The sequence below is a fragment of the Triticum urartu genome, chromosome 5, assembly GCF_003073215.2.
Source record: "Triticum urartu cultivar G1812 chromosome 5, Tu2.1, whole genome shotgun sequence".
Lineage (NCBI taxonomy): Eukaryota > Viridiplantae > Streptophyta > Magnoliopsida > Poales > Poaceae > Triticum > Triticum urartu.
This window is the reverse complement of record NC_053026.1, coordinates 606,360,699-606,382,668: the sequence shown is the minus strand read 5'-3', so window position 1 is coordinate 606,382,668 and position 21,970 is coordinate 606,360,699. Positions and strand designations below refer to the sequence as shown.

General features: G+C 48.0%; 3 protein-coding genes and 1 pseudogene across 3 annotated transcripts; 3 read left to right on the top strand and 1 right to left on the bottom strand.

The window, feature by feature from the left end:
- Positions 1-1,059: 1,059 nt before the first annotated feature.
- On the top strand, positions 1,060-7,232 carry LOC125511159 (SEC14-like protein 1). Its single transcript, XM_048676455.1, has 7 exons — positions 1,060-1,294; positions 2,265-2,599; positions 3,954-4,108; positions 4,573-4,677; positions 5,248-5,504; positions 5,836-6,056; positions 6,490-7,232. Exons 2-7 carry the CDS (start codon positions 2,267-2,269, stop codon positions 6,847-6,849), a joined length of 1,431 nt encoding a protein of 476 aa, XP_048532412.1. The 5' UTR covers positions 1,060-1,294; positions 2,265-2,266; the 3' UTR covers positions 6,850-7,232.
- Positions 7,233-12,529: 5,297 nt separating this feature from the next.
- Positions 12,530-19,305, top strand: LOC125511156 (DNA-binding protein HEXBP-like). The gene is made up of 4 exons (XM_048676452.1): positions 12,530-12,850; positions 13,381-13,682; positions 17,379-17,468; positions 17,628-19,305. Exons 1-4 carry the CDS (start codon positions 12,848-12,850, stop codon positions 18,139-18,141), a joined length of 909 nt encoding a protein of 302 aa, XP_048532409.1. The 5' UTR covers positions 12,530-12,847; the 3' UTR covers positions 18,142-19,305.
- Positions 13,692-17,372, top strand: LOC125511157 (annotated as a pseudogene).
- Positions 19,211-21,231, bottom strand: LOC125511158 (actin-depolymerizing factor 4-like). The gene is made up of 3 exons (XM_048676454.1): positions 20,957-21,231; positions 19,738-20,000; positions 19,211-19,630 (listed from the first exon to the last, which is right to left on the bottom strand). Exons 1-3 carry the CDS (start codon positions 20,957-20,959, stop codon positions 19,480-19,482), a joined length of 417 nt encoding a protein of 138 aa, XP_048532411.1. The 5' UTR covers positions 20,960-21,231; the 3' UTR covers positions 19,211-19,479.
- Between the last annotated feature and the right edge of the window lie 739 nt (positions 21,232-21,970).

Sequence of the window (21,970 nt, the reverse complement as noted above, 5' to 3'; positions counted from 1 at the left end):
CCAAAAGCGTGAACTTCACCACGAGGTCCGCATAGGAACACCACATTATAGATGACCATCACCATCCAACAAAGTCAAACATGTGCCGTAAATAAAGGGCTCATGTCAAAGGCCATATGACTCTCGCAAGGGGTACAAAAATGACAAATTTGTGGTTTCATGTGTGTTGTTGCCAAACACCCATCAACACCCTCAAGGAGTGCAACCAATGATAGGGGATATGAGTTGATTTGTGACGCCTTCAGAAAGGGGAGCAACGCCCATGGGCTACATCATAGCCGAGCTTACGCTCGGACGCACACCCTCTATCTTGAGCAGTTATGGGTATGGGGTTAGCATCAAAAGAGCCCTTAGCATGAAGAAACCTGACTGGAGCACATCCGGAGTTAGGAGGGCGATGAAGCGTTGTGACGATGACTTTAGGAAGTATGCGACACCCCGTGCATCGTCACCATGAAGACAGTTTGAGCCTTCAACATAACACCTCCCCATCCCTCATATTCGAGCATCAACAACAACCGACAGTCATCGCCACACTCTTTGCACACTGCGCAACACCACGAGTCGTGCACATAGCGCATGTCACTGGTCTTTTGCTATGGCTTCCGCTTCTCTTCGTGCCCACACATGGTTGGTGAACCTCGGCACAGTTCTTCGACCGTAATGCGTATCAAGCTCAATCGATCTTCGCCGAATTTGGCCCAGGAGGCCATCGTACCCCCAGCCATCAAACAGAATGCCCCACTGTCGCCACAGGCCGGTGGTTGATGGGTGCGCCTCAATGCCGTCTAGGGCTACCTAGAAACAGCTAGGTTTCAACAAGGTGGTTTCAAATGAATGCGTTATGCAACCACCAGACGCCATCTACTTCCAATTACTATGTGATTCAATAAATATGACCACGACATCTACTTTCATTCCTACAACTGCGTTTTGCAAGTGAAACAAAATGGAACTTCGTTTTGCAAGTCGAACCAAAATGGGGCCCTTTCTCCTGGCACCACCGTTTCTCTAGAAGAACCAAAATGGGGCCCTCTCCTATAAAAAAAACTGTCCTGTCCCCGTTGGGGAACGCGCCGCACCCGCAGCTGGAGATCCCTCCCACCCAGTCCCGGTCCCGGCTCACGAGTCCGCCGCCCCGCCCGCCGAATCCGCCGCCCTCCCTCCCCTCGCCAGCGCCGGAGAAGGGCCGTCCACACCTCCTCCCTCTCCGCCCACCGAACCCGCGACGCCTCCCCTCCCGTCCACTCTCCACCGCGCAGGCGATCCGCCTTGGCCGCCGATCTCCTCGCTGGTATGGAATGGAAGCCCTGACGCAGCTCCCTCGGGTTTCCGAGAGCCTCGTGTTTGATTGCTCTCCTCGATACCGCATTTCGCCCCGTCGATCAGTCGGGGGTCTGATTTGGTTGTGTTAGTGGCAGCTCGTTTCCCCCAAAATTTCAGACGGATTAAACTGTACACGGTCCACTTTGGGTCCGCTACTGGGTTCTGCCGATTAGTGGGAGATTCTGCTGAATTTGGTTCTGTTCTAGTGGCCCTAGTAACGTTGACGCACAGTTAGTTGACCTTGGATAGTCTCGTCGCAAGTCGTGGGGAAATTGATAGCTGGAGTGTGTGTGTACTTAGATACTTTTCAACTAAGAAATTCCGAGAGTTCCTGGGTTCTAACTTGCAATAGTGCAGAAATGTTTTCTGTTTGTTGTACGGAAAGTTATTTACAAACCTATGGGAGCTCTTCCACATCAGATAGTACGTATGTTTTTAATTTGGTGCCATAGCTGGGAATACTCAGTAAGGATTATCCTGTTTTCCAGTTTAATTCTTCAGACATGTTCTGATTACTTTTCTAATACCACAAGCTGACATGATTTTTTCTGGCCATAACTGTACGCATATCTCCTCTCCCCTGGTCCATTTCCTGGTTGCTAGAGACACATTATTTGTAATTGTTGAAAGCTTTTCTGTCTGCAGCATGGAAATACTATTGAACAGTTAGAAAACTGACAGGAGTTAAACATCAAAAGATAAGGACTGTCATGTTTTGCAGTTAATTCTTAATGCATGGTCTGATTGTTTACTTTTCTTATATCTCACGTCGTCATAAATTTGCTCCGATAACCGTATGCGGATTTGTTTTCCTGTTAGTTCCATTTCCTTCTTATTACTTTGTTAGAGACACCTGCTTTGCAATTGCTGGTTGAGCTGATGGTAGTGCTAGAGGCAGATGGCAGGGCTCGTGATCTGATTCTGCTCGTGCTTTGTAGGAATGGCCAATTTTACTAAAAACTTCCAGTCTTCAAGCAAACCAGATGGTGAAAAGAAATACCAGGGTACATTGGTTGCTTCTCCAGCAAAGGCCATTTCACCAAAGACAATAAAGCATATTGTGCCAAAACAATTGATCTTGAGCAGGGAGTCAACAGGTCATGTGGCGTCGTTTTTGGTAAAGGTTATTGCTCTTGAGGTAGTGAGGAGGATTTCTAAAGCAAAATGTCCTTTTGTATGGAATTCTATTCAAGCACTGCAAGTTCTTGGATATCCTCCATTTAGGTGGATTCAAAGATGGGCACCACTCAAATTTGTTGTGCAAGGCATTCAGGTAATTTTATTCCTTAGCTCTTCAAGGCCTTGGATCTCTTGAAATGTCTGAGCTGCACATTCTTTTTTTGTTACAAAATTATATGTGCTTTTGTAAGTTGTGACCTACATTAATATTGTGTTAGCTCCTCTATGTGCATGAAGATAATTGAAAGAATCGTTCTCTTGCTGTTATTCTTTTATCTAGAAGACCAGGGATAAGTTGACTATGCTCTGTTATACTCCAGCACTGTAACTATACTTGCAAGTTGCAAGCATAATATGCTTCATAATTTGTGACAAATATAACTATGCGTCGTACTCACCTTAGTCCCCTGGTTTAGTCCACCCAATGGATTTAACGCATGTGTATCTGTAACTAGCTGAGGGGCCATGTGTAGCTACGGAAGTAAAAAGAAAATCCAATCTGGTGGGAAACCCAATGATATCAAAGCTAGCCTAGGCTTAGGGAAAAGCCAGACAATTTGCAGATAGAAAAACTGTATAAAGAATCATATGTATTACTCCCTCCGTCCGAAAAAGCTTTTTCGGAAGGAGGGAGTACATATTTAAACCCCCAAAACAAGATTGTGGAGATCATGGAGATGGTTCTACTTGTCAACAAGTTGCTTCTGGTGGAGAGGATCACAACCAGCAGAGCTATTTGAATTAGCTCTACCATCACAATCAGTTCTTATATTTATATGAATAAATGGTGTTTTCTTTACCGGATTTTGAGTCTAACAAAGAGCTATAACCGTGCTAGGCTCAGGCTCACTCAACCCTCAGTGGAAAATACTGACTTATGAGTTGGCATAGATTTTATTTTGGCTTAGCTTTTGTTTGGCTCCTTATTCTGCAGACTAAGCTTCTTGAGGTGTGTGCTGGATTAAGACTTGGAGAGAGATGAAGAAACTATAAACATGTCTGTAGTTTCCTTTCCAATATATTTTAGCACTAACCCTGATAATATATATTACTCCCTCCATCCCACAATATAAGATTGTTTTTCAAGCTAATAGCTTGGAAAACGATCTTATATTGTGGGACGGAGGGACTATGTACTAAGTTAGTGTAGAGCATCTCATTCAATTCATGTGATGCTGTGCTCATGTATGCTCAGTTACCTATTTGAATTCTCTTGAATGTATTTTTGTCGTTTTAAGCTTTGTTGAATTGCCGAGTAGGAGTATAACACATTGTTCTATGATGTTTCAAATCCTCTGGTATATTTTTTTGTGGTTCTATAATGCTTTGTTAAATTGGCTATTATGACACATCTGCTTTATGCTGTTTCTCAAATAGTATTTGTTTTAATGATAATATATTTATGTTTTCATTGCTTCTGAGCGCTGATGATTTTTCTCCAAATGCAGAAATTATCCACTCCACTGCTGTTCCTATCTGTCACATCTGCACTAGGTGATCTTTCATCTAAGAGCGATGAAGCTGATGATGGACCTAGTAGCACTACAGGAGCTCCTGACCTTCCTGCCGAATCAAATGAAACATCATCGATTTCTGATACAAGGTTGGTTAAGACTTCAGGAAGAAACACAATAAGTAGCTTTAAAAAACACAATAGCATATTTTCTCAAACCGTTCCATTTAAATTTGATCACATCTAACTGCAATATCAAGAAGAGGGGACAGAAAGAAATGTCTTTTTATATTTCCTCCCATATACTGTATATTGGAGCTGGTCGTAATAGGATGAATGCCATGGCATTACTCCTCCACCAGAAGTAACTTGCTGACAAGTGGAACCTCTCCATCATCCCTGCCATCTTGTTTTGGATTATTTTATTTTTCTAATATGACTATCTGTCTATCTCTGCCATCTTGCAATATGACTATTTTGTTTTTGTAATATGACTATGGCTCGAACTAGTATGGAGATTGATCCGCCACAAGATTGAATTTATTTTGTTACTTCTGTAGCGATGCACATGCATTCAGCTAATGTTTGATGATGGTGGTGGTTTCTTCGTTTAGGGAGGCCACTGATGGGGATGGTACAAAGGATATTGTTGTTTCTGAGAATTGGCTGGTGCTACTTTTCAAGGAACTTGAAAAACAAGGAATCACTTTGCCTGAGAGGTGGGCTTGTACTAGGCTATTTGCTATTCATATTAAGTAATACTACCTCTGCCTGGAATTACTTGTCGCTCAAATCGATGTATCTAGCACTGAAATACGTCCAAATACACCCATTTTAGCGAGGGAGTACATATTTTGCACGTCAATCCTAACCTACCACCACAAGGTGTGCGGGGGTGGGGGTGGGGGGAGCAACGATATTTCTTTTGCACTTTTGAATATTTTAACTTGCAAGATATTGATAAAAATCTTGGTTATGTAACGGTTATTGTCTATGTTATCTTATGTCCAGTCATGAGTTTTACCTCTTAAGGAGGGTGCAAGTTATCCAAGCCCCTTTTACTGTATCCTAAGTAGCTTGTTGGCGGGTATTTGGAGGGGAAAATAATATATTATGTTTTGACATGATGTTCAAACCTTTCTTTTGTTACATTCTGTTATATTTGGAGTTGCATGTTTCTATATCAGAAGACTAGTTACATGTTGTGGTGCTGGCAAGCATAGAAAGGATCTTACTGGCGTGCAGCGCGATGCCATATGGCTGAATAGTTTATCTGGTGTATGTTTCAGGTTCAGTGAGGATGAACTACGCAGATTCCACATGGCAGCAAATGGTGACCTTTCAATCTTGGTCTCTTCAGTTAAGAAGACAATCCGTTGGAGGGAAACTTTTCACATACTTACATTGCAAGAACTTGAGAAATGGTCCCATTTGGTCTTTTGGCATGGGTTTGACACTACACTTCGGCCTTGCTTAGTAATCCGTCTTGGACTCGCGTGCTCTAGCATAGCCCCTCGTGATAGACCTTGTTTTGGGCAAGCAGTAGGTAATTTTTCAACCTGTTTTATCTGACTATCAATTTGTTCCATGGTTATTTTCCTTGTAATAGTCCATCATCAGTTAGAGCTTGGTAAGATGGGAATGGATTTCTTGCTTACACTTTGCGATAGACCTTATTTTTCTATCATGCGGTCCATTGGTCCACTGTTACTTAATCTGACAGAAAACATAATTTCTCTTTCAGCAATTATTTGTTTAGTTGTTCTTATCATTTACTAGAAGTTAGTTTTCTGGTTTACTTGCCACTTCAGAGTCATTTTCCTTCCTGTTTTGAGGTTGCAGTAGTGGCCACTAATCACTAACATCTTTCTGTCCAGTTTCTCAGATTGACCATGGTATTATACATTTGACCAACGAAGAAGATCCAAGAATTACTGTTTTGCTGGATTGCCACGGGATTTCTCCATTCAAATTTCCGATGCAAATGATGAGGTCATTTGTCAACTTGGTTCAAGAAAACTACCCAAATCGTCTTGGAGTATTAATTGTTGTCCGTCTTCCTCCAGTTGTCAGAGTTATTGCACAGACTTTTATTCAAGTAAGATTAGTATCTTTGCCCCATTACTCAATGCACACGATTCACATTTGTATAGCTGGCATCCTTGTCATTCTTTCTGTCTATCAATCATGTAATATACAAACCTCCATCATCAGCTACATCTGTTTTATGTAGATAATGACCATGTCTTCATGATCTTGTTTGGTTAGTCTGTTGTGATATTAATGTACATGACTGCTAAAATTTGCAGGTCTAACCACCTGTCTCAGTATTAGGTTTAGTGCCAAAATTTGCCTGTCGCACTCTTCTATTGGTTTTTGTTACAGCCTCTCCCATATTAAAATTATGTCATGCATTTTTCATACAAAACAGGAAAGTCTGGATGAAAGCCTGAATGAGCATTATTAATTATTTTGAGATGATCTAATAAGCAACTATGGTACTTACTATTCCCTTTTCAAATCCTGAGCAGCTCCTGAAACCATCCACAAAGCAGAAGCTGCGTTTTGAGGGGGAATCATACAAAAAGACGTTAGCTGAGTTCTTACAGATAGTGCCAGCTTTTCTTGGTGGCAAATGCAACTGCTCACGATGCAAGAAGCCTCGCGACAGTTCACTAATCCAGGCAGGGGAGGGGAGCAGGAGCAGGAGCCTTACCAGCGCCGGCTCCAGATCACGAGTCTCGGACATGGACTTCGACGAGGAACTGGAGGAGCTTCCATCCCCTTACAACTGCGAGAACGCGATAAGGGCTGCGGTGGTCGGCCTCCTGATGGTGTGGATCTTTGTCGCGTTTCTCGCTGGGATGAATGACCCCCAGTCCATGTCTTAGCCTCCCGGGTCTCTGTCACCCGACGGTTCATTGTCTGCCAGTGCCAGTAGCATAGCGTTACTGTATGTTGTTTCTTTGAGGCTGACGGTATGTTGTTTCTCGCACCAGTTCTTCTTCCGAATTTCCTCTGCAAGCCGGCGTATAGTGTCGTGCTGTGCCGGCCGCAAGATTTATATAGTAGATATGAATAAAGTTGTGCGTGTATTCAGCATGGTTCACTCGCAGTGTGATAGGTGCTACTATCACAACCCTTTTCGGCGGTTGTTGCTAGGTGTAGTTTGCCAATGTAATTTTGTACTTCAAGAGTAAAACAGAGGATTGTAAAACCACTGGATTTGTAGAATTGTGGTGTTGAATGGAGTACAAGATTGCTGTTGCTGCTAGCTAATGCGCAACCATTCTCATAGCCTTTTCAATATTACAGTATAAACATAAGAATATGATAAGATTCCATAAGCAGAACAGAGGATTGTAAAACCAGTGGATTTGTAGAATTCTGTGTTTGATTTGCTAGGAAAAACAAAAGAATCATATAAAACAGTCAAATTAAGGCTAAAGCATATGCAAAAGATAAGATTAAATTAATACCATGTTAGTTATGGTCTTTATGCATAGGAATGTAAAAGAAAGAGGTTGGAGTTGATTGTAAAGTTTGTTTGACTCAAATCAAAGGATTTTTCTTTTTACATTCTTCCTATGGCCAATTCATATGAATCAAGTGGATGAATAGTGTAATCATAGGTAAATTTCCTGCTCCTATATTATTTCTTTACTTTTTCTACGAGTCAAGGAGGCCCTTTCTCGGGGGTGGCAAAGGTAACCAGCACTAGCTCCAACATGACAAGCTGCAGCAGGACAGTTGCCACAGGGAGAATATCAGGTGCTCCCGGAGCACCTAAGCTTAGCATTACTAGTAGAACCCTCAAACCCTCGAACCCTCACTAGCGTTTTAAGGGTTCAAAAATAATCTTTTTGTGCACTTTTTACGGGTTGAAAAACAGGGGCAAAGATTAGAACCCTCAAACCTAACCCTTATAACGAAATATTCCCCATGAACGACGTTGTCGTTGCACGCGGGAGGTCGACGGGGCGGCCGCCGGCGACGGGGACGACTAGCAGCGGCGGTCGCGGGCGTGGGCGCGGGAGTTGGGAGGATTTTTCCCTTCCGCGCGAGTATAACCGCCAAATGAGGGTTGGGGTAGGTTTTGCTCCCCAACCCTTACTTTTGAGGATTGGGAGAGGGTTTGAGGGTTGGACCTTTAAAAAAAATTGAGGGTTTGAGGGTTAAGGGGTTCTAGTCTACGGCTTTTTTCGACGAAAACTGTAAAAAAGCAGTTATTTTTTTAGAGGTTTGAGGGCTTTACTAGTAATGCTCTTAGGTGCTCCGGTGCGACCTCGGCTGTTGGATTGTGATTCAATGGGCAGCATCATGAGGATGTGGACCAAAGCATCATTTCAGAAATGTTCGAGGTGTTTTCTGCAAAACATTCATGCTAGATCTGTCTTTTTTGTATCTCAATGTGTATCCCGCTATACCTTTTTTTCTTTTTGTTATGGCCAAAATTGTCATGTTTAGGTGGATGTCATTTTTCTCTTTGACAACTCTAGTTTATTTTGGTTTTTAGTATTGGCAACTCATGAGTAATCTAAAGCTTGACCAAAATGTTGACAAGTCAAATATTTAGTAGCTTGCGGTTTGAGCTTGGGCTAATTCCAAACGGGTTGGGATCCTCTGCAGTACTGTATACAGTACTGCAGAGGATCCCAACCCATTCCAAACATATGATGCTTGTTGACCTAAAAGGAAGGGATACAAGAGGTCTACAGATCTTGGTGAGCAACTCTTTACCCAATCTTACTCGTGCTACAGCTCCAATGCATATGTATTTCCTCTGTTATTAATATCTCTCCGTATCAAAATATAATACCTTTTCTTGAAGATATTTTTTTGGACTTTGAATTGGTCAAAGTCTAAAAGACGTCTTATATTAATGAATAGATTGGGTAGTATTTATTTGATATTTTTTTGAAGGAAATGTAATGTAATTGAGTTTTTTTGTGTGTGCCGTCATCTCTTGTCCACCAAGAGTGAAATTAGGGTGTGTGCCCACACCATAGTAATACTAATATGTGTTTAAGGTGGATTTTTAGGGTTCACTTCTATCTTACCTGGTTCACAAATTTGAATTTTGTGTTTCAATCTTATCATTAAAAAGTCTGCCCATATTTGATACATCTCCAACGTATTTACTTTTTCAAATACTTTTGCTATTATTTTGACCTCTAATTTTGTATCATTTAAATGAAACTAATCCGAACTGTCGTTGTTTTCAGTAGAACTAGCATTGATGTTGTTTTGTGCAGAAATAAAAGTGCTTGAAATTGGACAGCGGATTTTTTAAGAATTATTTTAGAAATAAAGAATTATGGAGCGAAAAAGTACTAGAGGGGGCCACAATCTGGTGGCGAGCCACCCTCCATGGCGCGCCATCTAGCCGTGTGGGGCCCCTGGGCACCGCCATAAATTCCCATATATACTCAAAAAAGTCACAAAAAATTAGAGCAACTTCAATGGGGCGACCCATTTCGTCCGCCCGCGTCCGTTTGGGTCGGCGCGGACAAAAGTGGCGGCCCAACGCGCCGACCCAAACTCAAATCGGACCCAAACTCAAATCGTGTCCGCCCGGCGTCCGTGCCGACCCATTTCCGGCCCAAAATTGCGCCTGGAATGCGCCGGCGCGTCTCCTCGCCGTCCGCCGCGTCCCCACCTGGCGGCCACCCAACCGCCACAGTTAACATACTTTATGACGACCACCGACAGCGGGCCCACGCGTCAGCCAGTGCGCGCGTCCTTTTTTAACCACGCGTGCGGCGGGGTCGGCCTCATCCACTTCTCCCGTCCACATCTGGCCCCCCACCACTTCCTTTGCTTCCTTGCCGGCGACCGCAAACCCTAGCGCGTGCCATGGGCCTCTTCGGCAAAAGCAATGGCAAGGGGAAGGGCACCCCCGACGCCTCGTCATCCCGTGCTCCCCCTCCCCCTCCACCGCCGGCGCGTTTCCGCCCTGGACGCCGGCGCCTGCACATCCCGGTGCACCAAGCGCGGTGGCACTGGGAGTACAGGCAGCCCCTCCCCTACCCCGACGTGACGCTGCCGCACCATTGGCATTTGGATCCAAACCGGATCCCGGTGCCGGCGGTTCCGCGGCCCAGCGGGCGCACGACGACGAGGTGCGCCGGCGCCGCGCGCTGCTCACACCGGAGCAGCGTCGGCTGCCCGAGTACGCCGCCGACTCTCCTAACTGGGAGGCTTGGTTCGCCCTCGAACACGAGGAGCAACGGCGCTCGGGTGTCGACGCTCCCGCCGCCGTTCCCACCGCCGCCCCCGCAGGTAGAGCCGGAGGACATGGAGGCGGAGGCGGAGTACCAAGCCGCCCTCGAGGAGGCCCTGCAGCACGCGCTGGAGGCTAGCCGCATCGAGGAGGACGCGCACTGGGATGGGCTGGAGCAAGCCTTGCCCTGTCGGCGGCGGGGGCCTCCGTCCACCCCCCGCTCTTCGTGCCGCCACCTCCGCCGTCGTCGCCCGTACAGCCCAAACCGGAGCCGGAGCCGTCGCGTAAGCGCTCCCCACCTCCACCCACTTGGCCGGAGGAGGCCTACTCGTGGACGGGCCAGTACCGCGAGTGGGTGAGAGCGCCTCCCGTCTACTTCGCCGCGACGCCGGAGGAAGAGGCGGCCCACCTTGAGCGATGGAAGGAGCACTGGCTCCACCAGGAGCAGGGCGACGACGAGGAGCAGATGTGCTACGAGGCCATGCTCCAACGCGACGCGGAGGCGCTTCGGCTCGAGGAGGAGGAGGAGCGTGCGCGGCTTGCCGCAATGCTGTCGCCCCAGCAGACGCCGGAGGAGGCTGCCCTGGCAGCGTACCAGGCGGCGTTCGGGTGGGCTGGCCTGCTCCGGTCTTCATCGACCTCACTGACGACGGCGATGATCGTCGAGGGCAAAGGGCAAGGCCGACGACGTTTAGGCAGCGTGCGGGGCGGCAGCGGGCGGGGGCAGACTTTTTTTAATGTTTTTATTTAATGTTTATTAGATGTAGGTGGACTTTGGCCGCGTTTGAACGGCCACTTTTATGTTTTTTAATTTGCGTTTATTTCATGCAACTTTTTTTTTTCCCACGCCGTCACATTTGGGTCGGCCTTCCCGTTGGGCGGTCAAACCGATCCATTTTAATGCGGACGCCGGCATCCGCCTGGCGACCCAAACGGACAAAAAGCGGACAAAGCGCGCGTCCGTTTGGGTCGCCCCGTTGGTTGGGTCGCCCCGTTGGAGTTGCTCTTATCACCGTGTTTTATCGTACGGAGCCGCTGTCACCTCTTGTTCTTCATCGGGAGACCTAATCTGGAGTCTGTCTCTGGCTTCAGAGAAAGGGATTCGTCGTCGTCTCATCACCAACCATTCTCCATCAACAATTTCATGGTGCTCACATCCATATGTGAGTAATTATTCTATATGCATACCGAGGTAGATGGGATTTGGATGAGTTTTCTTATGTAATCATTTTCATTTTTGTTAGAGCTTGATCCCTAGTATTCACTATGTTCTGAGATTGATATTGCTATGACTTCACTATGCTTAATGCTTGTCACTATGGCTCGAATGCCATGATTTCAGATCTGAACCCTTTATGTTTTCTTAAATATATTATAGCCTTGATCTTATTTGCATGTCACCTGTTATCGTTCTGAACTCTAAACCCAAGGTGACAATAACTTGGATATCGACGTGAATGACTTTAACTTGAGGATTAATGTATTCATCATGTGTTAATGCTTTATCCCGATTCTTTATTAAAAGAAGTGCATTAACTACTCTTAGTTTCTATTAAGACACCGCTACCACAGGAGGGTAGAACAGACGATGTTATGCAATTGCTTATTGCAAGCACGTGTGCCTATTTATAAAATGCATACCTACATAGAATTGATGAATTGAAGCTAGTTCGCTATTGCTTTAAATTTTGACTGTTGCATATTGAATCTATTTCCATGCTTACACTTTTACTTTCATTGTTTCATTCACTACTGCCACACCTTGCTACTACTCTGCAAACTTGTTACCGTTTCTGTTTCTGTTGCTCTATCAATATTGCTATCATATTATTCTGCTACTAATAAATTGACGCAAGCAAGTTATCTCTTCGGGTGTGGTTGAGAATTGACAACTCAACTGCTAAAAACTTATAAAAAAATTGGCTTCTCCTTATATCGAATCAATAAATTTAGGTAGAAATACTTTCCTCGAAGACTGCTACAATCCCCTATATTTGTTGGTCATCGATATTCTAAGTGATTTTGATGAAAATTGTATTGGCATGCATGCATATCCGTAGGTAATATTCTTCATTACATCAAAGAGAAAAACACATGAAAATTGCCGTGTTCGCTAGAAAGAATTGTCATGCTTCCAACACATAAATGCCGCGAAAAATATCCCGTTTTGTCATGCCACTCCACGCTGAATAACATTACCCCGAAAATAAACATTGAGAGCCCGAGTTCAGTTTTGTTCGAAACTTCAAGCTTAGTAAAACAAAATTACAGAGACAAGTTCAGTCGATTTTTTAACTGCAAGTTCGGTGGCCTTGGTGCCGCCGTTAACTCACTCGCTGGCTGACCAACGAGGCAGGGCCACGGTTTCTTCCATACCTTTTAACCCTAGCAGGCACGACTGGCACAGTACCACTACCGCACCGGCCTTCTCCCACCCAAAACAACCACCCCCTCGCCGTCCCAGCGCCTCCGCGTGCCCCTACGCCGACGCCTCCCTCGCCGGCCCACTCCGCCGACGGCGGCCTCCCTCCCTCACCCACCGCCCTGCTCCCGCCCCCTCGCCCCTCGCCGCCAGATCCGTCCGTCCTCCGCGCCCTCTCCCGCTCGGGCATCGGCAGATCTGCGCGGGCGGCGGCCCACCCCACCCCGACGCTCCTCCCCGAGCCATGGTGAGCCCCTTCCCCTCCCCTGGATCGTCCCATTCCTCGCACGCCGTCGCCGTCCGACCCGGGGCGGCCGCCGAGTCCGTGAGTAGCATACGCCTAGCCCATACTGGAAATGAACCCCCCCTGTTGAACGCTGGGTTTGAATTGGATACGCTGGTAGGCTTAGATACGAGTCTCCTCTCGGGCGCTAGAGTTCTGTTTGTTGATTGTCGCGCTGCTTATTTAGTGTACATTTTTCCATTTGCAGCTTATTTTGTTTCGGGGTAGCGAGCTATGCTTAAATATATGTGTAGCCATGGCCCTCTGTTGATTTGGATTCTGGAGGATGGTGTGAAATCCATGTACCCGACATGTATGGTGTCGGACAAGCTTGTCTGTGTCCATGCCCTTTAACATGGGTGTTATTTAATTTCTAGAGCTCGCTGAGTAGGAAGGTTACCATGAGTAGATGTGGTTTTGCCTTCATTTGGCCTTCTCCCTGAATCTGTTTGGAGTCTGACCGTTCCACGCTCATTTTGAAATTCATGTGCTAGGATCAAGTTATGGTGAGTCCATCACCAAGCGCCAGCAGCGGCAGTGGCAAGAGCGTGGGTAGGGCCAAGAGCAGGAGCAGAAGCAGAAGCAAGAGCAAGAGTAGGAGCAGGAGCAGGAGCAGGAGCAAGAGCAGCACCAAGAGTAAGAGCAGGAGCAGGAGTAGGAGCAGGAGTCGCAGCCGGAGCAGGAGCCGAAGCCCTCGGCGAGATAGGCTGCGCAGTGAACGTTCATCCCGCCGCAGCCGTAGCCCACCTCGTCGTGGTCGTAGTCCTCCTCGTCGCAGCGAACGTCGTAGCTACAGGTCTGCACCTTCTGATGTTTTCTTCTTAGAAGCTTTCTTGCAAAATACGTTATGCTGACTTGGATTTATATCGAGTATTTATGTTACCTGAAATATTCACTGGAATACCTACTGCAGCACAAGTTCACGCATCGTTGGCTGTCCAGTAGTGTTGTGCACCTGCTGATGTTTTATTCTTAGAAGCTTGCTTGCAAAATACGTTATGCTGACTTGGATTTACATTGAGTGTTTATGTTACCTGAAATATTCACTGGAATACCAACTGCAGCACAAGTTCACGCATCGTTGGCTGTCCAATAGTGTATCATTTGCCCGCTCTTCTGCACTGGAGTGGGTATCGACAATTCGACACACCATAGCTAGCACACTTGTGGAAAAATAGAATGATGAATCAACATTTTATTTATTTATTTATTTGTCGTCATAGTGTTAATATATATGTGAATAATAGCTATTGTGCTTGTCTGATTTATTTAAGCATCTTTGGTTGGTGAACTAGTATTGGAGGCATGTTGGTGTTCTTTTTAATAGGTTTTAGTCTGACCAAGTTACTATCCCAATAGCTTTGCATTAACTAAACCACACAGGGAAATACATATCTCTAGAAAATTGACTGCCTGGTTTATTTCTGGCAATGCCAATGTTATTGGTATATGGTGAATGAACCATGGATATCTCTAGAGATATATATGCCTACACCCTTGTCTTCAAGTGTGCTACATGGGCTAGCTGGACCACCACAACCAGCCCCAGTTGCCTCTTATCTGGTCAGTCAAATTGTCAGGGCAGAATTTTATGTGATTTACTTGCCGACGTCACTTATCTCTTCCTCCGTCAAGGCTAACACGTACCTTTTGAGTATCTCTCAAGTTTCTAGCCTGGATTCTGGGAAAGCTGTTAGATGGGTATCAAAGGCTCTCTTGATGGACTTAGGAACAAATTTGCTAGATATGGTAGGATTTGAATAGGCGGGACTAAGTGGAGTTGGCTAACTCATAAGAAACACATTATTATTAATGAATCCAATATTTTTCAATAATATTGCTCTGGTATTGATCTGAGAAACAACTGGAACTTGGTATCAGGAAGTATGAATTGAATGTGATGTTTCCATGTTCTTACAGTATGACGCCATTACAGGTCTGTGTTGTTTCTATAATACTACCTCCGTCCTGGTTTATCAGTCCCCTTTGTATTTTGTGTCAAATTTTGACCATATATTTTACTAACAAAATGTTAATGCATGTCAGCAAAAATTATATTGTTGGATTCGTATTTGAACATAGTTTCAAATGATATCATTTTCTGTGACATGCATTGATATTTTGTTAGTTAAATCTATGGTCAAAATTTTACACTAAATACGAAAGGGACCAATAAACTAGGACGGAGGTAGTACCATAACCACCCTCACTGCATTACGTTGTATGGTGTGGACCCCCCTCCCCCCATCTATAACTTGTAGCACACTACTTTATAGATTTACTAAGGTGTATGTTAGTGCTAGTACTCCGCAATCCACTGAAAAAGCACATCAAAGAGCAAAAAGCCTGAAGGGCGTGTACAATGGTGCTATCTTTGGAGTGCCCTGTAGGATAAGTGCTGATGTGGAGGAGAGAGAAACCCCAAAAAAGCTTGCGGTTCCACCTTCTCGCCCCCGCGTCGCTCCTAGGAGCGGCACGGGCGGAACCCAGCGCCGGTGCCACCACCACCACCCATCCCCTCCCTCCCTCTCGGCGTCGCCGGCGCACGCCAGCGGGCAAAGCCCCCTGTCGGCCGGTGGCTTTCCCCACGTGCGCAGGTGGTGGATGGGGGCACAGGTGCTGCGAGTCAACGGCTGCTCCTGCGGCCTAGATCCGGCCCCTGGTGGCTCTAGCTACGTGGATCCGGCGGGTGGCTGAGTGGGCGGGCTGCTTTTGCCGCTCAACAACACCCCCTCTAGCGGTGCAGTGGCTGCGGCGGGGGGGGCGGGCTAAGGCCCTCGAAGGCGGGCGGGTGTGTTTGCTCGTGGGTGGCTGCGCTGGAGGTGCGGCGCTGGCGCTCTTGAGGCCGGCGTCGCGGATCTACCTCATGGGGTCGCGAACAAGGACCGACGCACGCGGGGGCGAGCGTGCGGGGATGTGCTGCTGCTGCAGCGGGGCGGATATGAGGCCGTGATGGCGGGTGGTGCTCGGACGCCGGGGCGGCGGCCCCGGACCTCTTCTTTGGCGACGGCGGCCGTGGTGGCTGCGTGGGCAGCGCCATGGCCGGAGCTCGGGGGCGTTAGTACTTTGCGGCAGTGCGTTGGCCCTCAGTTGCACGAGGGACACTTGGTGCTGGCTGGTGGGTTGGCTGTAGCTGTTGTGCGGGGCGTCGGATCTGACTAGTCGTGGCTAGTTCTGACTCCTGCAGTGGTGATGTGGTAGCCTAGTCGGCGGCTCTGCATGGTGCAGGTGGCGGCGACAGGGCTGTTCTCATCGGTGATTCTGGGCTCTGGAGGCGGGTGGTTGTTCAGGCGGGCGGTGGCTCCTGTGTGCCGTTTTGAGGGGAGGGCTTTTGTTGGCTTCTCGGGGTGAAAGCCTTGCCCTTGCCTTGGCCGGAGCCGACGATGGCCATGCCTGTGGGCGCACCTTCTTGGAGGTGTCGTTGTTCGAGGACCTACAACCTCTTCTCTCGCACTCTGGGGGAAACCCCAGTTCCAGGTTCCTGGAGCGGACGATGACAGTGCTCTAGTGTCGCGTTCCTTCTTGGAGGCATCGTTCTGGAGTGATCTTGGCCTGGGCAGCCATCGGCTCGGGGGGTGCGTGGCCTTGGGGCCGGCGTGGAAGTCGGAGCGGCAGCTCCGGATCTCGTCATCGTGGAGGGGTGTCGGCATTGGTCACGTGGGTGGCAGTGTCGTTGGTCAGCCTGGTGCGCGGCCTCGGGGTTGGCGTGGAAATCGGAGCGGCAGCTCTGGATCTGGTTGTTGGGTGTCGGCTCTGGTTGCTCGGGTGACGAAGCTGGTGTGCGGCCTCGGGATCGGTATGTGTGATTTTCGTCTGTACGCAGGAGCAGCGACTCCGGAGATGGTTGTAGGTTGTCGGCTTTGGTTGCTTGGGTGGCAGAGCAGTCGGCTCACCTGGTGCACGGCCTCGGGGTCGGTGTGGATGCCGGAGCGGTGGCTTTGGTTTTGGTTGTAGGGAGTTACTTGGGTAACGGAGCCGGCGGCTCGTCTGTTGTGTGGCCCCGGGGTCGGTGTGTGTGTTGATGGTGCCCAATTGGGGACGTGTTGTAAGTTGTAACGGTTTTCGCCCGGGTTTCCGTTAATTAACTAGGCAACTCTCTTCTACCTTTTTTAATGAATCGGGCCATAAAAGACCGCGTTTCAAAAAAAAAAGGCTTGCGTTCTCTTAATTAAGAGATGATCTCTTAGCAACGATATCTCTCCGCACATATTTAGGTATATCTAGTTATTAGAGATAAGACTAAGAAATCACCCATTGTCCATTATATTTTATTTGTCATCTCTAGCTTACGTGGCGCGTTTAAGAGAAGACTGCCTTATCAACCACTGTACATGCACACAGATCACTGGGTTCCAGTGGAATAGGGAAAATATTTATCTTGATATGCTCTTTGTTAGTGAGTTATGGAAATATTATACCTTTGTCATCATCATAATATATCTGTCGTCCTTTGATGGAAAAATGGCCATGTTTAACTTGAATGATTTTCCAGGGATATTATTTGCAAGAACTGCAGGAGACCTGGCCACATTGCTAGGGATTGCCCATCTGCTTCTACCTGCAATAATTGTAATCTTCCAGGGTAAAGTGAACTTTCAGCACTCTCTTACTGTACTTGTACACCTGTACTTTTTTCAACTTTGTGGGGATCAGTATGCAGTTCTCTTTATTATTGCTTGTCTCTTTTGGCTAATTTCTAAAAAGTTGGGCCATAACTCTTGTTTAATATATCTTTTGTCAGGCACTTTGCAGCAGAATGCACTTCCAAAACAGTTTGCTGGAACTGCAAGAAGTCTGGGCACATTGCCACTGAATGCAAGAACGAGGCCTTGTGCCACACTTGCAGCAAGACGGGGCATATGGCGCGCGACTGCCCCGCCTCAGGGTCCAACGCCAAGCTATGCAACAACTGCTTTAAGCCGGGACACAGCGCGGTCGCCCCCCCCACCCCCCCCCCCTGCAACAACTGCCGCCAGCCCGGCCACATAGCCCGCGAGTGCAAGAATGACCCCGTCTGCAACCTCTGCAACGTGTCGGGCCACCTGGCCCGCGCCTGCCCGAAGACGACGACCCTGGCCTCGGAGATCCATGGTGGGCCCTTCCGCGACATATCGTGCCGCATGTGCGGCCAGCCAGGCCACATCAGCCGCAACTGCATGGCCACCGTCATCTGCGACACCTGCGGCGGCAGGGGCCACATGTCATACGAGTGCCCCTCGGCCAGGGTCTTCGACCGCGGAGTCCGCCGGTTCTGATGGATTCAGGGGGTGGCCCCGGCGCCTGAAGCACCCCGCCCTTGTTCCGTTCGTTGGTTGGTTCATGTTTTAGATAGCTTTGGCGTACGACGCCGAAACCGTTTTTCGCTTGGTCGGTGCACGCTCTTCTTGCCCCCTGGGTGTTGGTTGTTGTGGAATGAGTGTTTATGGTGTAGCTTTGTAACTCTGCTGAACTAGGCCGAGAAAGAGTCGTTTATATGAACTGCCATGGTTAGACCAGATTATATCAATGTGACACGCTTTCGAGTTTATCTGAGGAGCTGGTTTCGTTGCCTCGGTCTGCCTGCCTCGTGCTCTGCTGAGTTGAAAGTTTCGGAGGTTTGTTGGATGCGTGCCGTGTTACTGGTGGGGGTTGCAGATGTTGACTGTCCTCGGCGGTGATGGCTTTCTTTGCTGTTTCTTCATACATATTTTACATCAGGAACAAGAAAATTTGGCAGCCTTTGAGATGATACCGAGCACATGGGGCTCATTTTGTTCCTGCAGTTGGAACGAGGGATTCCAGAGGAAAGTTCCTTGTAGATGTACTCGATTTGTAGGAAACGAGCAGAACAATTTCCATCGAAATACAGTTCATTTCCTGTGTTTTGGGCTGTCGGCAACTGCCGTACTAAAAATCTTATACTCCTTATGGTGTGAAAATTGATCTACGCAGCTTCATGATTTCAAGTGTGAATTTTTGGAATATGGGGGGAGAAATTCTTGTTGTCTGGTGGTCTGATAAATGATTGGACCCGAACAAGGGTTTGCATTCACAGGCCACAAGCAAAGCACTAAAGTAATGTAGCGTACAAATGCTGAATGCTTTGCCTCATGTCCATTGCTTTCTCTCGGCATCATGGTCGCCATCAGCATCATATCCTATTTATATAGTAGTACACATTTCAACTGTTTAGCAGTCAAAAGATGTTGGTGCGGTTGGTAGAGCACAGCACAGCAAGAGAGCTAACACACGTAACAGAAATTTCACCCGACAAAAAGACACGGTAGAGATCATATCCAACAGATATGCAGATAGACTGCCATGCTGAATTACACACCAGCCTTGTGACGAATCCAAACAGAACATTTAATTATTTATAACCGTAACTTGGAAGAACAGTGCAGTGCAGCAGCATAAGGCCCGGCATATAAATGGGCAGAGGAAAAAGAACAGATTACATGATAGAGCAAGCCCTCCGTGGTCTCACGGACCACGGGAGGAGGGCCTTTCGACACGGTAACAAAGCCACAAATCATCAAGAAAGTTTCAAGAGTCACACCGCCAAATCTATATTTGACATAAATCCATATTGCGAGGCATTGGGATGATTTGCCTTAGTGCGCGCGCTCCTTGATCACGTCCAGGCTGATTTCGCTCGGGTCAGTGGCCTGCATCTCAATCTGGATGCCGTCCAGGGTCCTCTTGAACTTCTCGTTGGTGCTCGCGTACGTCATCTTGCTCCTCACCTTTGCGGTGTCAGGAGACCTTTCGAATTCAGGCACAACACATCCCCGTAAGTAAGCAATCAGTCAGCCTTTGGTTCATGTGAACTAGCCACGCAGGGGAAATGCAAGGATCAGAAAAGAACATACCAGAAGATATAGAAGATCCTGCTCTTTGGCACATCCTCCGGGGTGGTGAAGTCGAAGTCAAACACTGCGAATCGGCAGTCGTTCTCAGGCAGGGTCTTGGTGAAGTCCTCATAGGTGGCCTCGCGCTCCCCAGTTTGGTCCACAATGACCTCCTTCTGGTTCTCCAGCCTGTAGGTTATGAAGCGGTGCATCCTCTTGGACTTGAGCTCCACGAACCTCAGCTTGCAGTCATCATGGATCCCAGCTCCTGACGAAGCGTTTGCCTGGGCGCATAAACAAAGTTACGATGGATATCATAGTTACACAGATAATGCAACCTCAATTCTGCTTGAACAACATCATAGACTCTTTAGTAAACATACAACTCAAGGAACCCCTTTGCGGATAGTCTTATATATCTTTTACTACATAAGTGGAAGAGAGCACTACCCCATTGGTGCTCGAAGCCAAATTTTACTACAATGTCATGAACCAGGAAATGAAATGGCAAAAGGATCAAGGTGTCACAGTCCGACAAAAGTTGAAATCAGGAGCTACGTATCCTAAATTTTGTTAATCTTCTGCACGGCATGGCAGACAGTTTTCAATTGCAACCACCTAAATCAGACTTATCCATCAACTTAACACACACTACCAGATCTCTCTCTATCCTTCTCCACCAACTAGCCTGGAACATGGATTAGCGATCTCTTGGAGACAAAACTGGCGCTCAATAGGTTGTAAATCATACTTTGGTGGCTCGGCGCCAGCGCTACCCACAGATGCACGGCATGGTCGGCAAGGGTTGCTAGCTAACAGGCAGATGCATGTTGACAACACAGATCAGCTGAGTATAGCCTGGATCTACCGATTACAAGTTCCTAAAACTAGGGATCCGAGCGGCCAGTCAACCCCTCCCCAGCCAAATCTCGTGCTACCGACCAAAACACGCGTTTCGCCCAAGAGATTCGCGAGGAGAGCAGATGGGTTTCCCACGATCCGACCGCTGGCGACGCAGAAAAAGAGGTAAAGCAAGGGGAGGCCTCGGGTTCGTCCGATCCGGGCATCCCGTCAAAGCACTTGCCTACCAGCGGCGAGATCGAGGACCCACGCACGTATCCACCCCGCGTGCAGAGGAAAATTGAACTAGGAGGGGGAGAGCGAGCGAGCGCCGATCTGCGGACAGGCGGCGAGATCGGCGCGCGGAGGCCGCAGGCGCGGCGTGGGGAGGGGGACTTACCATTGCCGAGCTCGGGAGGGGAGGGGAAAGGGGGGTGGGGGTGGATGGATTGCTGGGGGTGGAGAGAGTTGTGTGCTGCGTAGCTTGGAGTTGCTGCTCGCTCGCCTCGCCCGGCCCCCCTTTTGATGGGTGGAGTCGTCGGGGCGTCGCCTCGGGCTCCGTATGTGGTGCGCTCGTGGTCGGCCTTTTTTGCGGCCGCCTGCCCTGCGCACCTCCGTGGCCGTCGGATGGCGAGATGGGCGGGCGGGATTGCTCCCTACCCCGCGGCGTGACAAATCACCGCTTCTTGCGTGCTGCGACTGTCGTCTGGCCGCCTGGGTAAAAACGTACTACTGCTGCCAAAAGAGACACATTTGCCTTAGCCCCGTGCCGATGGTGTGTCTAGCATCATCGATGTGCGTGTAAAGGTGTGGTCACGTGGATCTGTCCTTGGTGAATTTGTTCGGATCTGATCGTAATTCGTCTGCGTTCATGTGTTTTTAGGTTGAATCTTTCCAACCCACGCTACTCTTTATTGGCGGCGGTTGTTGTTCTACGGTGCCTTAGTACGACGACTTTCTGACTGTCTACTACAATAAATTTTGCTTGTAGTCGTCACTAGGTCGTCTGTGGATGTGAATTTGTTTTTTCTTCATAGCTCATATTTCTTAATGTGTTTCGACTTGAAATTTTGCTGACAATAAAACATCACCCTCTTGACACCACTTTTTGTAGGCGTTCTGGGAACGGGAGTTCCCAGACTTGCCTGCCTGCGGCCCACGACGTGGCTCTGCAAACGGGCCCGTATGGCCCATCTTCACCAACAAGCATTCAAGACCCTCGCGAGGGGCCAAGCCTCGCGAGGCGGACGACGCAAGACCTCCTCGGGAGCGGCCTCACCAGACTGGCCCGCGAGGGGCAGAGAGGTCAAGGCAAGGCAAACCCCGCGAGGCTCCAATGACGTGAGCCATGACGATCGAGACCAGACGGGCGCCAGCGCACACAGTATCCTTGTTTCCTCTTTGATGCTAAGGA

What these genes read in the sequence shown, in the direction of transcription:
- LOC125511159 (XM_048676455.1), top strand. Translation starts at nt 2,267, where the DNA reads ATGGCCAATTTTACTAAAAACTTCCAGTCTTCAAGCAAACCAGATGGT. An exon ending in TTGTTGTGCAAGGCATTCAG is followed by an intron (nt 2,600 to 3,953) that starts GTAATTTTATTC and finishes CTCCAAATGCAG; the next exon opens with AAATTATCCACTCCACTGCT. An exon ending in TTGCACAGACTTTTATTCAA is followed by an intron (nt 6,057 to 6,489) that starts GTAAGATTAGTA and finishes AATCCTGAGCAG; the next exon opens with CTCCTGAAACCATCCACAAA.
- LOC125511156 (XM_048676452.1), top strand. An exon ending in AGCGAACGTCGTAGCTACAG is followed by an intron (nt 13,683 to 17,378) that starts GTCTGCACCTTC and finishes ATGATTTTCCAG; the next exon opens with GGATATTATTTGCAAGAACT. An exon ending in AATAATTGTAATCTTCCAGG is followed by an intron (nt 17,469 to 17,627) that starts GTAAAGTGAACT and finishes ATCTTTTGTCAG; the next exon opens with GCACTTTGCAGCAGAATGCA.
- LOC125511158 (XM_048676454.1), bottom strand. An exon ending in AGGATCTTCTATATCTTCTG is followed by an intron (nt 19,631 to 19,737) that starts GTATGTTCTTTT and finishes TGAATTCGAAAG; the next exon opens with GTCTCCTGACACCGCAAAGG.